We start from the raw sequence: 17,491 nt of genomic DNA, 5'->3' as shown, positions 1-17,491 counted from the left end.
TACTATTGGTACTGGCTTTATAGTGCTGTTAAGAAAGGAATGTCAGGGGGGCACCTGCGTGGCTCAGTAGGTTAAGCATCTGCCTTTGGATCAGGTCAAGATCCCAGGGTCCTGGGATCCAGCCTGCATTGGGCTCCCTGCTCAGCGGGAGTCTGCTTCTCCCTGTCCCTCTGCCCCTCCCCCCTGCTTGTTTTCTCTCTCTCTCTCTCTCTCTCAAATAAATAAAATCTTAAAACTACAACAACAAAGGAATGTCAGAATACATGTGATGTGACTATCACCTAGAACTAGTTATAGCTAAACCAGTCAATAATTCTGAATTAGAAAAAAAAATTTTTTTTTTTAAGATTTTCTTTATTTATTTAAGAGAAAGAAAGAGAGAGAGAGAGAGTGAGCATGAGTGGGGTGAGCAGCAGAGGAAGAAGCAGGCTTTCCACTGAGTGGAGAGCCCAATGTGGGGTTCGATCCCTGGACTCTGGGATCATGACCCAAGCCGAAGGGAGATGCTTAACCGACTGAGCCACCCAGGCACCCTAGTTTTTGCAATTTTAAATGGAAGGAAAAGGGCTGCCTGGGTGTCTCAGATGGTTAAGCATCTGCCTTCCACTGAGGTCATGATCCCAGGGTCCTGGGATCGAGTCCTGCATCGGGCTCCTGGCTCAGCGGGGAGCCTGCTTCTCCCTCTCCCTCTGCCTCTCCCCCTGCTCATGCTCTCTCTCTCCCTCCCTCCCTCTATCTCTGTGTCTCAAATGAATAAATAAAATCTTTTAATGGATGGGAAAAAAAAGTGTTTTGTGGCACCTAAAAATTATATGAAATTCAAATGTGTGTTCATACATAAAGTTGTATTAGAACACCACGAAACTTACTCATTTACCTATCATTTATGGTTACTTTCACACCACAGTGGCAGTGTTAAATAGTTGCAACAGAAACCACATAGTAAAATATTGATTATCTGGCTCTTAACAGACAGAAGTTTGCCAGCTCATGCTCTAGAACATTCCCTCTCAGTGCCATTTCAGGAAGTACCTCTACTGCTGCTTGCTTTACAGCCAGTATGATGGGCCAGCCAAATGGGATGTGTCATACCCTGCTTCCCTACTGGATACCGAGATCTCTGCTAACACTGCAGCTAAAAATGTAAATGTCAGCAGAGTGTGGTCTCTGCTTCACTTCTGCCTTTCATAATTTGGGCAAGGAAGTTTGACTGGCTGAACCTCAACTGCAACAAGCACCTATTCACATAGGAGCCTGAAAACCCTGCCATTTGTTTTATAGCCTCTGTAATGTATGAAAGTACATTATAGAAACAGGGTAGAATGGATGTTGAGCTCTAACTCCCACCATATTTCTCATACACTAGTTGTAAGAATTTTTGTTTCTATAAGATTTTTATTTTTTTTTAAGTAATCTCTACAGCCAACATGGGGCTCGAACTTACAGCCCCAAGATCAAGAGTCGCACACTCCACCTACCAAGTCAGCCAGGTGCCCCATTAATTTTAAGACTTTGAAACAGATAGTATCTAACTTTGTTCATTAAAATAATTTTTTATGGGGGGAGGCTTGTGCTCTAAGTAAAATCTTTTTTAAAAATGCAAAAACCATTATTAACTAGAAGGACATACATAAACAGTTTAGATTAGACGTTGCCTATAGGTAATAGTTTGGTAATCCCTCCAACGGTATTCTGATCTACAGAGAAAGAAGCAGAACCCTCAACAGCCTGGCTCTGTGGTATAGCACTGGGAAAGGTTTGTAAAGCGTCAAGATCCATGAGCCTAAAATCTGTTTGTTCAGCCCTTCCTTCTCTCTGTAAGCCATGAAAAGCCTGCAATAAGTATCCTCCTGCTGTAACTGGCTAGAATGGATTTTGGTCTTCACAAATAAATCCTGACTGATTTATAGCGCTACTACATACACAGTCTTAAATATCCAGTGTTCCAATGGTCAATTATTTCATAAATGTCATTTTTATAATTATTTTACATGAATCAGGATAAAAATAAGGACAAATTATTGCTATTTGCTGATAATGTCTCTTAAGCCTCTCAACATGGATCTCTCAGTTTTTACAGGGTACAAGACTTAATTCTATGTTGCCTCCTAGAACACCTGTGTGTTCATTTACTTGCTTAATAATCTATTCAACAAGTATTTATTAAGCCACCACTATGTGCCAGGCACTGTTCTAGGTGCTAGGAACATAGAGGGGGAACAGAAGCCTACTAACTACGTGTCCTTTTAGAGCTTAGATGCTAGTAGGGAAGAGGAAAAAAAAAATCAATATACAGGCCTGGTGGCGAGATGACTATGAAGAAAAATAAAGTAAGCTTTGAAAATAGAATGTTCCCAGGGTTGCTGTTTGAGTCCGCATGGTCAAGGAATGCTTTTCTAAAGAGTGAACACAAGAGAAATCTGAATGAGGGAGGGATCCATAAGCTTTTCTAGGGGAAGAATTTTCCAGGCTGAGGGACAAGCTAAATCAAAGGCTCAAGGTAAGAACGTGCTTAGCATGGCTGAAGAGCTGGAATGAAGCCAGCATGGCTGAGGCACACAGAGAAGAGGAAAATGCTAAGCTGTCAATTGTCTGCACTGTGATTCGGGATTTATTTCTCATCCTCTGCTTTCCATCAACTGATGCCCAGGTGACAGCTCTGTAAACTACCTCCTCCCCTCAGCTGCTTCTTCCCCACTGTTTTCTGCATAAAAAGTCTATCTGTGTCTTTTCCTGCAGCCTCTCCTCGCCTCCCACTCTGTAGTCCCCAGGCCACCTACTTCGGGGGAGCTCTATGCTATGTTTAAATGTTTTCACAGTTCCTCAATTTATTCTAAAGTTCACAGTGTCTGGCAGATCTTCCTGCACTCTGAGGCTTGGGATTGTGGTTTTCTCATTTCGCTAAAGTTAAAAGATTTCTTCCCTATTCTTTACTATTAGTTTGTTCAGTTAGCATGAGGAAGAAGAGAATACAAATGCTTTTACCCAGTTATCTCTAAATGGAAATCCTTTATTATAGACATCAAGATAGGTACGTCTACAGATGAGGAAACTTAAATTTCTCAATTCCTACATTTTCGTTTTTTTTTTAAAGACTTTATTTATTTATTTGACAGAAAGAGAGACACAGCAAGAGAGGGAACACAAGCAGGGGGAGTGGGAGAGGGAGAAGCAGGCTTCCCGCGGAGCAGGGAGCCTGATGCGGGGCTTGATCCCAGGACCCCGGGACCATGACCTGAGCCGAAGGCAGACGCTTAACAACTGAGCCACCCAGGCGCCCTACATTTTCGATTTCAATCAACAGACTTTCCTTTTTGAAAAACCTAGATCACTCAGGTCTATAGACTACAGGTTACAGATCACTGAGATCTATAAACAGATAATTCTTGTTTAAAAAATTAGCACAGAATCAATTTAAATGTATATGAAAGTATTTAAAGGAAACATAAAACTGGAAACTAGAGTAAATTTCTACCATAACACTTACATTCAAGCTAAGAAATTATAAAAGGCAAATAGGTATCAATATCCAAAGGAATCCCCGGTGTGAAAATAAAAGGTCAAAAGAACAGAATATATGTCAAGTAAATACAGCATTATTGCTTTCAAGAACATAAGCTCTGATTATGTTAATAAAAGCTTACTTTGTCTTCTGATTTGAATAATAGTCAAAATGTCTTGTACTTACCATACAAATAATTTGGATAAAAAGTATTCTTCCAAATCATCTAAAGGTATTTTAAAAATGTCAGTTCTTTTAACAGGTAAACATCTTCCTCAATCTCAGTTATACAATCTAGTAAATCCTCTCTTCATAAATGTACAGTTTAGTTTAGCTCTTACTAAATTATCAAAAACACTGACTTAGTGAGTTCAAGTAATTATAAAGCAAGTGTGCAAAAATATATGTTTTAACTTTTATTTTCTTGTTCATTCACTAATACCTCCTATAGCCAAGTACTCTGCTGGGTCCCTACCCTCTAGGGACACACAGTTAAGCCAAAAGATATTACAGAAGTGGTAAGTGCTAAAATAAGCAATAAATAAGTAAACAAGAACTATCAATACAGAAGGTGACATCTGAACTAAATCTTGGAAATGGAACAGGAGTTCATTCAGCTGACAATGGGCCAGACCTTATTTCTGGCGAACAGACGAGCCGTATAGAGAAGAGAAGGCACAAGACATGCGGCTGCGTCCTGGCAGCGTTGACACAGCTGGAACAGGGGGTAAATGTGGGGGAAACTGGATGCGAGGCTTGCACAGAAGAGGCAAACAGGGGCAGATCATAAAAAACCTTACCCACTAGGCTAACAATAAACTCCTAGTAAGCAGGAGAGTAATACATGTTGAGGAAATATTTTTTTTTTTTAAAGATTTTATTTATTTTTTTGACAGAGCAGGAACACAAGCAGGTGGAGTGGGAGAGGGAGAAGCAGGCTCCCCGAGGAGCAGGGAGCCCGATGCGGGGCTCGATCCCAGGACTCTGGGATCATGACCTGAGCCGAAGGCAGTCACTTAACCAACTGAGCCACCCAGGCGCCCCGAGGAAATATTTCTAAACATCATGTGAAGCATGGAATGGATACTTTAATGATCCTTCAGTGATAAAGGCAGTGCCTATGGAGGTCGGGGTGAGGAGCAATAGTATGGGAAAACCCAAGAGATGTCACCAACACAGTATGAACAATCCGGGAATGGGATGCCTTTCAGGATCAGAGGAAATGGATGAAGGCGATGGAGGTTTCCAGCCTGAGTGATGAATGGGAGTGCCATTAACTAAGTTAGGAAGTACATAAAGGAATAAGGATTAGTGGGAAAGATAAAAGAGACAAATTTGGCCATGGTGAAATAAAAGGGCCAGGAGAAAATGTTAAAGCAAAGTGCAAACCCAGGACCTGGGTTGAGAAGAGGAAAAGGAAATGTATATACTAAATAACACATCCAAAACAAGAATATACAAAACAATAAGCAGATATCTTCAATTTCAATGGCAACGAGGTTATTGTGTACTTTCTAAGTAGTAAAAATTATTAGCATAGCTGCAAAACTTTTTTTTTTTAATTTTATTTATTTATTTATTTGTCAGAGAGAAGACACAGCACAAGCAGGGGGTGTGGCAGGCAGAGGAAGAAGCAGACTCCCCACTTAGCAGGGAGCCCAATGTGGGGACTTGATCTAGGGACCCTGAGATCATGACCTGAGGTGAAGTCAGACGTTTAACCGACTGAGTCACCTAGGCGTCCCTGCAAAACATTTTTTTTAAAAAAGCATGTTTAGCCATTGAAAAAGATTTTTTGAAGTTTAAAATATGCATGGTGTTAAAAAAAAAAAGATACTAAAAAGAATATACAATAAAGGTAAATATGCCACCACTGGGTCCCAGGTGGCCTCCCCAGAATCATTCATTACTAATTTCTTGAATGTCTTTGCAAAGATATGCAATATATGTATAAGCATATAGATATATATATATTCTATGCACGCTCCTTTAGCCAATGAAAAATAATTCCCAAGAAGATACATTTTGTATTTCCTTTCTTTTTTTTAAAGATTCTATTTATTTGAGAGAGAGTGAGAGAGCATAAGAGGGGGGAGGGTCAGAGGGAGAAGCAGGCTCCCCGCTACGCAGGGAGCCCAATGTGGGGCCTCATCCCAGGACCTTGGGAACATTACCTGAGCTGAAGGCACTCACTTAACCAACTGAGCCACCCAGGCGCCCCATTTTGTATTTCCTAAATATGATATTTATATTAGTCAAATTTATAATGATAGGACCAAAAATCTGGTCAATTAAAAATGGCATTTCTACTCATGAGTAATTTACAATTTTACTTTGCCAATAAATTTAGTGGTAATAAAGATTAAAAACAAAACTCCACTAATTTCTCTTCCCATACACTGATCTTTAGGGAATTCCTTGGATAACAGGTTCTGAAAGTGTGAGCACAATAAGGCCCATTCCCCTGATGATATTTTACTCAAGACTTGAAATCTGGGCTCCAACTAGAAAGAGGGGACCAGGGGGAGAGATTATGAATTAGTCTCTAATTCAAAATTTTACTCAACATGGCTAGCCCAGGTCCACCAATTATCTCGCACATGAGGGAACTTCAACTCTGCTTGGACACTGGAATGAACTAGAGACCTTTAAAAAAAGATTTTAATGCCCAGAACACACCCCTTTTAAACCAAAATCTCTGGGGCTGGAGCCCAGGCATTTTTCTCACAGGTTCCCTAGTTGATTCTAACATGCACACAGGACTGAGAACCATCAACCATAGAAACTAAAATCAGATTTTATGGAAGTTACCTTCAACCTTTTTATCTTGTTACTACATAATGTTCAAGTATAGGAAATGTGCTTTTAAAATTCTTAGGGGCAGGGAGGCCTGGGTGGCTCAGTCAGTTGAGCGTCTGCCTTAGGCTCAGGTCATGATCCCGGGGTCCTGGGATCGAGACCCACATCGGACTCCCTGCTCAGCGGGGAGTCTGCTTCTCCTTCTCCTTCTGCCCACCCCCATGCAACCCTGCTCATGCTCGCTCAGTCTCTCTTTCGTGTTCTCAGTCTCAAATAAATAAAATCTTTAAAAAATAAATAAATAAATAAGTAATAAAATTCTTAGGGGCAAAAGTGGCTCTAAATCATCAGAGTATTCCTAAGGCAGGATAAGGTGACACAGGAGATCTCACAGCACACCACTAAATAGTCTTCGCCTGACGTTCTCTGGACAAGCCCGCTCTAGATACTACATTATGGAAAAACAGGATCAAATGCTGACAATCTCCCTGAATTGCAAAAAGGTTACATACTTAGAGACAACGAAACTCGTGTTTAAATTTAATAACTGAAGAGCCAGATACAATGACCACTGTTTGGCTGCAAAAAAATCAGAAGTGAAATGAACAAATCAAACTCCCAAGAAGCGGCATGCCCAAGAACCTCTTTTATAGGGACTCTAACCAGGGTGACATGGAAGAGCTTAGGCCTGTGTTGTCCAGCATGGCACCCACTAGCCACATGTGGCTATCGACACTTAAATTCAAATTAATTTAATTAAATAAAAAAATACAGTTTCTCAGCTGTACCAGCGACATCTGAAGTACCCAACACCCACAAGCAGCTACTGAATACCGTATTAAGAACCAAATGTCACAGAAGGATATATTAGACAGTGCTGGCTTGGGATAAATGAACCTCTGAAACTGCATATTATATTTGTGAATATACATATATTCTAGGAAGATGGTCTATGGTTTTTATTTGATTCTTAAAGGAGACCATCTATGATTCAGTTGCCAGTGCCCGAGCCAACAGAAGGTAGGAAAGAGTTCGTTTTTCAAAGAGTTACCTCTTATAAAAAGCATATATTAACAGGAGCACTTCCCACCCACAGACATAACCTTTCAACCATCACATTTAGACAAGTGGGACTACAACTAGCACAAAATGTTCTTCCACTTCCAGGACGTTGTCACGGTCCTGCGGCTCCACCGCTTTTTCAGAGAGCAAAACTAATTGTAAACCACAATCAAAAAGATGTACCTTTTCTGCTTTATTCACCATCTCCGAGCTAGTGGTATAGCCAAGATTCTTTGCCTCCCTTTCAACTCCAAATCCCTGCTTTTGTAGCCAGGGGAACCACAACAAAATATTACTTATGGAAAGCTAATTCTGCGACCCACAGACAAAACAAACAGAAACAACAGCCTTCCAACAGCAACTGTAGAATCCTGTTCCTTAGACTAACTCTAAGGACATGGATATAAACCTAAGATTTCATGCCTAACACGTCATCAGGAACTTACACAAAATACAAAGTCAAGGGTCTCCTAGGTAAGCATGGGATATGGATAACCAGTCTGGGTCTGGTTTTGAAAGAATGAACAAACACTTCTAAATAGACTGCATGTCATGATGTGATGGCTGCCTATTCAGTTACACTCAATTTCAAGGATAAAATCAACTGTTCGATTGATTTTAAAACCTATCAGCTCTCACCATGATTCACTGTTCCTAACACATCCCTTAAAGACACAATATCCCTGAATATCTTAGTATCTTAAGTAAGTTAAATAAAAATGACTGAAAAAAGGATATGCCCTTTATCTGGGAAGGAAAGATCCATCTAAACCAAAAGACCTCACATGAATATGAATAAAAGTAGAAGGCAAAACAGATCCTCAATGTAAGACAAGATCAAAGGCTGTCTTATCATAAATTATGTAGGCCTGATGTGTGAACTGTAAGGTCTGAGTTTATCAACATTCCAGAGTTAAATATTATTAAACTGAGTATTTAAAAATCAATAGACTGGCAGTTTCTTATCAAGTGAAACCTGTATTTATCATGTCCCTGGCAATCCATTACTAGGTATTTATCACAGAAAAGGGGTTGGCAAATTATGGCCACATGCCATATTTGGCCCACCTCCTGTTTTGTAAATGAAGTCTTCTTGGAACACAACTACATCCATTCATTTATGTATTGTGCGTAACTGCTTTCATATTACAAGAGCAGAGTAGCTACAACAGAGATCCCATGGCCTAAAATACAAAATATCTAGTCCTTTACTGATCCCTGCACTTGAGAAATAACTTATGATCACACAAAATCTAAACACAGGTTTATAGCAGCTCAATTCATTCATTATGGTCCAAAAATGGAAACAACCAAATGTCCTTCAACAGATTAACGGATATGCAAACCGTGGCAAAGGCATACAACTCAACAATAAAAGTGAATTAATTATCGATGCATACAATAACTTGGATGATTCTCAAAGGCATTATTCTGCATGAAAGAAATCAGTCTCAAAAGGTTACATGGGGTATGATTCCATTTACATGACATTCTTGAAAAGAGAAAACTAAATTAAGACAGATTAGTGGTCGCCAGGGGTTAAAGGGGAAGTGAAGGGAGAGACAAGGAAGGGATAAGACAAGGAAGTTTTTGGGGTGATGTCCACATAGTGGCAGTGGCTAGACTACACTAACCTGTATACTTATCAGAGTTCACAGAACTGTATACCAACCAAAGAATGAGAAATTTTATTTCATTAATAATTTCAAAAAATACAATTTTTTTTTGGCTAGGAAAATAATTTTAAGAAAAACAACAAACTAACAAGAAAACAGTCTCTAAAAATTCAGGGCAAAGAATGAGAGTTTGCCAAGGAAGATCAGATGAGAAAGAAAGAGTGGTCTGGGTCACTATATTCTTGGGTTTTATTCTTGGTTTTACCATTGATTTATTATGAGGCATTAAATCAACAACCCATTTTAGTATTTCTCTATGACTTTTGTGCATACAGCTTGAAAGGTGATATCTGAGGAAGAATATAAAATCCTCCACACAATATTTCCCCTGTCAAATATGACATACTACATGAAGAAATAGTGCAATTCAACTTATCTCAGAATACTTCCATTCTGTCCCCCAGATTAGCCATAAATATAAAGGTGTAGTTTATATCATAGTTCTCAGACCTTTTTACACACTCACATTTTCTCACTCTACTTTCAAAGCTCTTTCACATCCCTAACTGTCTAGAAAATCTGGCATCTTATTCCATAGACACCAAAAGACTCTACCACATTTATGTTTTCGTTCTATACATGGTCTGCAATTTTCTTTCTGGCACCCAGACCTGCAGATTGCCCAGGAGCAGTCTGGAAACTGCTACCCAGAATTAATCAAAAGGTGAATCTGGTAAATACAAAATAATTTTCAGGGAAGACAAGGGGTATGGTTTAGTCCTTTTATAGGATCAATGATAAAAGCAACTTATAAATTATATATTTTGTAAATGTAATAAAATAGATTTAAAAAAAATCAAACAATAAAAACTGGAAGATTAAGATTCCTGTACCACTAAGAACATTCAGACAAACTGCTTTCATTGTGGGTCGTTAATAGACCATATCTCAAATTAAAATCAAGCCAGAGAACTCAAGAGTGACCACTAACCTATAAATCATTTATACTGACATCAAAGAAAGGAAAAAAAATATTTTTTTGAGAAGAAAAAAATCTGAAGGGCAAAATAAATGTTTCATCATGACAGCACATCCAAAAATCTTCAGCTTTTTGTGGTGATTTTAAAATGTCAACAAATTCTTAGATACTCCTACCTTCAAAAGAGGAGTCTATCTCCCTCCTGAAAAAGAACTCTCTTCTAGCAAATACAATGTTGGGGGTAACACTATATAATTTCCAAGACTAGGTCATTAAAAAGAGTACAAATACTAGCTCTGCCATTTATAATAATTCCTCTTCCAGGTCTGTTGTCAGAATTAGAGACAACATATGTAAAGCCTTTTACTTGGTGCCAGAACGTTAGAAGCTTAACAAACAGCTTCTAAACAACGATTTATAGCTCTTAAAATCTCAGGGAAGATGTGTATTATCAACATTTAAAGATGAAAAACATGAGGTGCCTGGGTGGTGCAGTTGGTTGAGCAGCCAACTCAATCCCAGCTCAGATCTAATCTCAAGGTTGTGAGATCAAGCCCCACTTCAGGCTTCATGCTCAGCACAGAGTCAGCTTGTGTTTCTATCTCCCTCTGCCCCTCCCCCCAATGCATGCACATGCACAGGCGCTATCTCTGATAAAAAAAAAAAAAAAATCTTTAAAAATAAAATAAAGATGGGGCACCTGGGTGGTTCAGTCAGTTATGTGTCTGCCTTCAGCTCAGGTCATGATCCCAGGGTCCTGGGATCAAGCCCTGCATCAGGTTCCCAGCTCAGCAGAAGTCTGCTTCTCCCTCTTCCTGACCTGAACCCAAGACAGATGCTTAACCGACTGAGCCACCCAGGTGCCCCATAAATAAAATCTTTAAAAAAAAAAAAATTAAAAATAAAATAAAGATGAAAAAAGTTCATTATGTTGTTAAATGAATGAAAGTCACAAACAGCTGAAGTTAAACCAAACCACAAGGAGCAGAAAGACTTTTAGACAAAATTCTTGCTTTCTATTAGGCTGAATCACATGAAATGCCATTTTTATTAGGTCAGAAGGGGTACAGTATCAGCAGTTTTATATAGTTAAACCTAATAGTTATAAAAGAAAATACAGGTGACCATAGAAATATTATTGAAGAGGCTTTTTAAAATTATTATAAGCTAAAATAAATTTATATTTCACAAGTATGGTATAAGAAAAATTGAAGCCAAGATTGCTATAAAATGATAGTCAGTTTTTCTACATCCATTTTAATATGTCAGTTATTAACCCAGCCTCACCTGAGATCAAATGAAAGTTAAATGTATTTGTATATCATTATAGCATTCTCTATCAGAAAGACCACTACAAGGCACTGAAAGTGAGGGAAGTGATGCAGAACAAAGCCTTTAGAACAATTCACAGATTTTAGCTTGTAGTGGAATATAAAACAGTATGTTTTTCAGTGAGCAACAGACCACTTTCTCCAATTCAGACAAAAGATGGGTCTTATAAAAATCAGAACAATGGGTGCCTGGGTGGCTCAGTGGGTTAAGCGACTGCCTTCGGCTCAGGTCATGATCCTGGAGTCCTGGGATCGAGTCCCGCATCGGGCTCCCTGCTAAGCAGGGAGTCCGCTTCTCCCTCTGACCCTCCCCACTCTCATGCTCTATCTCATTCTCTCAAATAAATAAATAAATAAATAAAATATTTTTAAAAAATCAGAACAATGACTGGAAAATTAGCACCTTGAGAAAAACACAAATTCCCATTCAAGAGCCAGATACTAGATAGTTGCCATGAAGTAAACACAGAGAAAAGAATATTTTAAATACGTCCATGGTAAAAAGGAGAAAACACTATGTATCACAAGTTCCTTTTACATTTATTTTAAATGGCAAATTATTCTGACTTAAATTCAACAGTAATGAAAATATTTCTAAATATATACTTTATGTTTGAAATCATATTTTTACTTATTTATGACACTTAAGTTCTAGGTATTCATTTAATCCTCAAAACAACCCTGTGAGATAAGTACTACTATTACCCACATTTTTTAATTTTTATTTGTGAGACAGTGAGAGAGAGAGCACAAGAGGGGGCTAGGGTCAGAGGGAGAAGCAGACTCCCCACTGAGGGACTTGACCTGAGCCGAAGGCAGTCGCTTAATCGACTGAGCCACCCAGGCGCCCTATTACCCACATTTTACAGAATAGAAAACTGAGGCATAGAGACATTAGTTAAGTATCCCACTGTCACAAGACTAGTAAGTAGTAAAGCCTAGATTTAATCAGGCTATTTGGTTCCACAGTTAGTGTTCTTAACTTCATTATGCCACCTCTCATATTCAACTAACTTCATTATGTTACCTCTTAAACTTTATAGGCATGGATCAAAATGTAGTCAATTTCCTGGTTCCAACCCTGAAAATTAAGGAAGAGGATTAATTAAACTATTATTCTCAGGGTGCCTGGGTGGCTCAGTAGGTTGGGTGTCCAACTCTTGATTTCAGCTCAAGTAATAATCTCAGGGTGGTGAGACTGAGTCCTGCTTTGGGCTCCACACTGAGCATGGAGCCTGCTTATAGAATTTTCTCTCTCCTTCTCCCTCTGCCTCACCCCCCCAATCATGCTGTGTCTCTGTCTAAAATTAAAAAAAAAAAAAGTAAGTAAACTATTATTCTCAGACACCGTATTAAAAACCTCTAACTGGCACACCTAGGTGGCTCAGTTAGTTAAGCGTCAGACTACTGATCTCAGCTCAGGTCATGATCTCAGGGTGGTGAGATCCAGCCACATATCATGTATTAGGCTCTGTGCTGAGCATGGAGCCTGCTTAAGATTCTCTCTCCCTCTCTCTCTGCCCCTCCCTCACCACTGGTTCTTTCTCTCTCTTAAAAAAAAACAAAAACAAAAAAAACTCTGACTTATTAATCTGTTAACAGTTTTCCACTGATCTTACTTTATCTTACTTTATCAAACAAATCATAAACAAATAATTTGTTGAAAAATTGAAAAATCATTTGCAAACTTAAACCAAAGATCATTCATTCACAGGGGGAAAGACAAACATCTACTGACTGGTTCATGAAGGTAAGTGTGATGACCTTGTACAAGACACAGACAGATGGAATGGAAAAGTAACTGTGGGAACGAAAAGAAACTTTTTTAAATACAGAATATATGGACAAGCCCTCAAAGATGATCTAGAAGTATTTGGGGGACTGATGTTTCAGAAGTGACTTGATCATTATAATGTCCTACTATGGGTTAGCAAACTTATTAGCTTATTGGCAAAATTCAGCCCCTTGGACTGTTTTTGTAAATAAACTTACTGGAACATAGCCATGTTCATTTGTGTTGTCTAAGGCTGCTTTTGGACTACAACAGCAGAGCTGAACAGGGGCCACAGAGCCTAATATATTTACTATGTAGCCTTTACAGAAAGTTTGCTGACCTCTGTTAACATTCACCAACACTGAGCAGAAAATAAATGCAAAAACATAATCTGATCTCTAAAAAACTGATTCTTATTTGACATGAGCTTATGCTCATGTCAAATGAGCATATCAAATTTATGTATCCTATGGCTAGACAACATTAATGTTGAAAGGCTACCATATTTCATGAAATCTAAGATAACCACCAACTGTAAGACCATTTTATGTACCAAGGAAAAAACACTGCCAATTAAAAGTGACACAGTAATTGCCTAAAATATCTACTGCAAGATGATTCCATTGTCAAAATACTGCACATGAGAAAAAAAATGTGTATCTTAGAATTGATGAGATACATCACTCTATAGTGGTATAAATTCATACATAAAAGGTAATAGGGCTATGATACATCTACTGGACAAGATTTTCCACTTGATCACAGGGTTCTAGAAGGGACAAGGAGTTTCTTTACAGCACTTTGCCAATACCTATAAGACCTTTCCAAGAAATATTAATAGAGAACAAAGGACTAAGGTTTTGCAAGCTGTCCCACATGCAAGGCACTAGGCAAGAAGGTCCACTGTAAGCCCCACTGCACAATGCATAGCCTTCTTTCAAAACACTGGTACCTATACTGAGTACATTTAGGTGATGGACTACTGAAATAATATATTCCCTTTGATATTAGACACACGATCCTCTATTTCAAAGTAATGGAATACCCCTCGAGTCTATTCCACAGCAGAACACACATGAAGAGTCTGTCTGAGTCACTGCTTTTATCTGGAGGAAGGGAGGGAAGAAAAGTGGGAGGGGAAGAATGAATTAGAAACAGACTTCATAGATTCAAATTTAGCATTTTATCTTTGCCTTTGAAGTATTAGATTATCCAAGTTTATGTCTGACAATGAACAATTTAATATGCAATTGAGAATTCTATATTAATAATTACAGAGCTTTAATACATAGGAGAAGTGACTTCTCCAATACTGTTATAATTCATTCCCTCACTCATGAGGCTTCAAAAATATTTCAGAACAAACCTTTATCTTTAATGTTTCATTATTTAAGAAATGACCTTCCTTTTTTATTTACTTATTTTAGAGAGAGAGCGCACGAGTGGGGGCTGGAGGGCAGAGGGTGGACACAGGGAGAGAGAGAGGCAGACTCCCTGCTGAGCACGGAGCCGACACAGGGCTTGATCCTATAACCCTGAGATCATGACATGAGCTGAAATCAAGAGCTGGATGCTTAACTGACCGAGCCACCCAGGTGCCCCAGGAATGACTTTCTGTGAAGACAGGAGAGTTACAACAATCTGAGAAAATCAGGACAAAAAGGCTATGAACATTTAGCAAATAACAGTTATCAGATATTTTAGACACACACATATTTATATGTTATGTCTGTATCTCTCCATTTCTATCTACCTAACATCATAATAAGAATAAATACAGGGCCTGTTTCAAACCCCTTCTCCCGCTGAGATACACATATAAACAAATTAAGAGCAAGGAAAAAGAAAATAAAAGAATATTGAGTGTTTAGTATGTACCAGACACCATCCCAAAACATCCCAGACACATTAGATAAATTCCTTTCATCTTCAAAACAACTCTGGGGTTATGCCCTTTAGCAGATTAGGAAACTGAGGCTCAGAGAAGTAAAACTCCAAAGTCACAGAGCTGGTAAAAGTGGCTTATTCATTGAACAGGTGGCTGGCTGGATATTTAAATTTCTCATTTAACCACACTGCTGCCAAATTAAAAAAACAAAACATGTCTTTAATACATATTAGATAGGAATAAACCAAACTTTCTCTGCCGCAATTCTGTCTTTTGTGTTTGTTTGTTTTTAAAAAGAAAGCACCAACGTTGCCCATGCATGCAAGTCCTAAAAGCTGGAGTTCCTAGGGCACCCCCTCCCTAGAAAAGATCTCATCTATTCCACAACTTTAAATACCATCTGTGTATCTCCTCTTAAAACTCTGAGCTCCAGGACTACCTAATTGTCTGCCATCTGACAGGTCCACTGGATGACTGGCAAACACAACAAAATCAACACTGTCAAACTCTTGATTTCCCTTCTCACTGACCTCCAATCTCATTTAAGGATATTACCATTCACTGGTCTGCTCAAGCCAAAAACCTGGGTATTCTCTTTATGTTCCTTTCCCTCAGACTTCATGTCAGGTCCCACCGGTTCCACCTATGAACTAGATCTCAAATCCATCTTCTTTCCCACCACTCTAGATCAAGCTGCCATCATGGTTCATCTGGACTGCTATAATGCCTTCTTACTACTTTCCCACTTTCTTGCTTGCCCACTTTCTCTTTTGCAGCCGAAGAGCCTTTTGGCTTTGGTTAGCACAAACTGTAAAATGGAACTTCAGAATCCTTTAATGGTTTTCAGTGTGTTGAATTAAATCCATACTCCTTGTCATAGCCTCTTAAACTCTAGATAACACAATCTCTGTCTCTCAAACTCCATTCCATTCTCCCCCTGGACATCTCCAGGCATTCTTTCAACTCCTCATGCACCAACTGTTCACACTGCAGGCATTCCCTCTTCCTATAAGCTCCTGGCAGGGATAACTCCTTTACTTCTCAGCTTTAAGGTCATCTCTCCTGACAATCCTTTTCTCACAATGTAGAAGTAACTCAATGTAGAGTAACTATCACTTCACCTTTTTTCATTTCTTCCATAGAGAGTACTGACTGCTGTTGGTAAATATCTATTTATCTGTTTATTATCTGCTCTCTACCAGATCATGATCTCTATGTGGACAAGAATATGTCTCTTCTGTTCACTGATATATAACCAGCACCTACTAAAATGCCTGGCATATGTTAGCAACTCCGGTTTTTTTTGAATGAGCAAGTTATGTGTATTAGGCCAAAGAGACTTTAATTTTTATATAACTAATTTAAATTTTGTTTTAAGCTACAAGTTTAAAAAGCTATATTTTTCTCTCGTACAAGTATATAAATACAGTTCACAGATAAATGTGTTTGATTTTTTGAAGACCTGCAATAAGCCTTAAAGCGGTGAATACCGTGTCACATTCATTTTACAGGCAATACAGAACTTAAGGGACAACTTTATCTTATTTCTAGAATCTAAGTGAAAGAGCAACAATAAAATAATGAATATTTAGATAATTAGCTCACATAACTATTTATGTACAATCTACTTTGATTTGTCAAAAACAAGTAAAATATTTTAATAAAAGCATACTTTAAAAATGTATTTCCATTTAAACAAAATTTTTAAAGATTTTATTTATCTGTCAGAGAAAGAGAGAGAGACACACAGAGAAAGCACGTGCACAAGCAGGGGGAGCGGCAGGCAGAGAAAGAAGCAGACTCCCCGCCGAGCAAGGAGCCCGATGCGGGACTCAATCCCAGGACCCTGGGATTATGACCTGAGCCGAAGGCTGACGCTCAACCGACTGAGCCACCCAGGCGTCCCTAAACAAATTTATTTTATAAACAGGAAAAATGACCTATTTTGGTGGGGTCCAAGGGTCCAATTACTACTGTTCCATTCTGTGGTGGTTATAAAATATACCCACAAAGTCTTTGATACTCCTCCCTTCACAGGTAGAGTTTCCTCTTCATTGTGAGTTAACTTTAGTGACGTGTTTCTAAGGAATAGAATGTAGTGGTAGTGACTATGTATGACCATATCATAAAAGGCACTGTAGCTTTCTCCTTGCTCTCTCTCTCAGATCACTCACTCTAAAGGAAATGGACTTCCACATCATGAGAATACTCAAGGTGCCCTATGAAGGGGTCTATGTCAATAGAAATGGTTCACACCAAAAGCCAGCAAGAATCAGGCCTTCTGTCAAAAGCCATGTGAGTGAGCCATCCTGAAGTATCCTCCCTCTGAGGCCCAGTCAAGCCTTCAGGTAGCCCCAGCCAACATCTTGATGACTACACCTCATGAGAGATTCTTAGCCAGACCCACCCAGCTAAACCACTCCTGAGTGCCTGACCCACAGAAACTGGGAGATAATAAATGCTTGGGTTTTTTTTAAGCTCCAAAGTTTTAGGGTAATTTATATCACAGCAATGGGTTACTAGTATGTATTCATTCATTC

At 38.8% G+C, this 17,491-nt stretch overlaps 1 protein-coding gene across 4 annotated transcripts in view; it reads right to left on the bottom strand.

The window, feature by feature from the left end:
• The window catches only part of WDFY3 (WD repeat and FYVE domain containing 3), a 266,518-nt gene that overhangs the window by 197,198 nt on the left and 51,829 nt on the right, over nucleotides 1–17,491 (bottom strand). For 3 of the 4 annotated variants that reach the window (XM_088021121.1, XM_088021123.1, XM_088021122.1), the window contains exon 3: nucleotides 12,317–12,370. The exons of the other annotated variant lie outside the window; for it this stretch is intronic. In XM_088021121.1, coding sequence (XP_087877247.1) covers nucleotides 12,317–12,336 — 20 coding nt within the window. In that variant the 5' untranslated portion in view covers nucleotides 12,337–12,370. The remainder of the gene's footprint in view (nucleotides 1–12,316; nucleotides 12,371–17,491) is intronic. 4 annotated transcript variants of the gene reach the window in all.

The sequence above is a fragment of the Eumetopias jubatus genome, unplaced genomic scaffold, assembly GCF_037043125.1.
Source record: "Eumetopias jubatus isolate StellerSeaLion01/CBP00866 unplaced genomic scaffold, mEumJub1_p1.0 scaffold_2, whole genome shotgun sequence".
Lineage (NCBI taxonomy): Eukaryota > Metazoa > Chordata > Mammalia > Carnivora > Otariidae > Eumetopias > Eumetopias jubatus.
The sequence above is the reverse complement of the archived record's forward strand: the minus strand, read 5'-3'. Positions and strand labels throughout refer to the sequence as shown.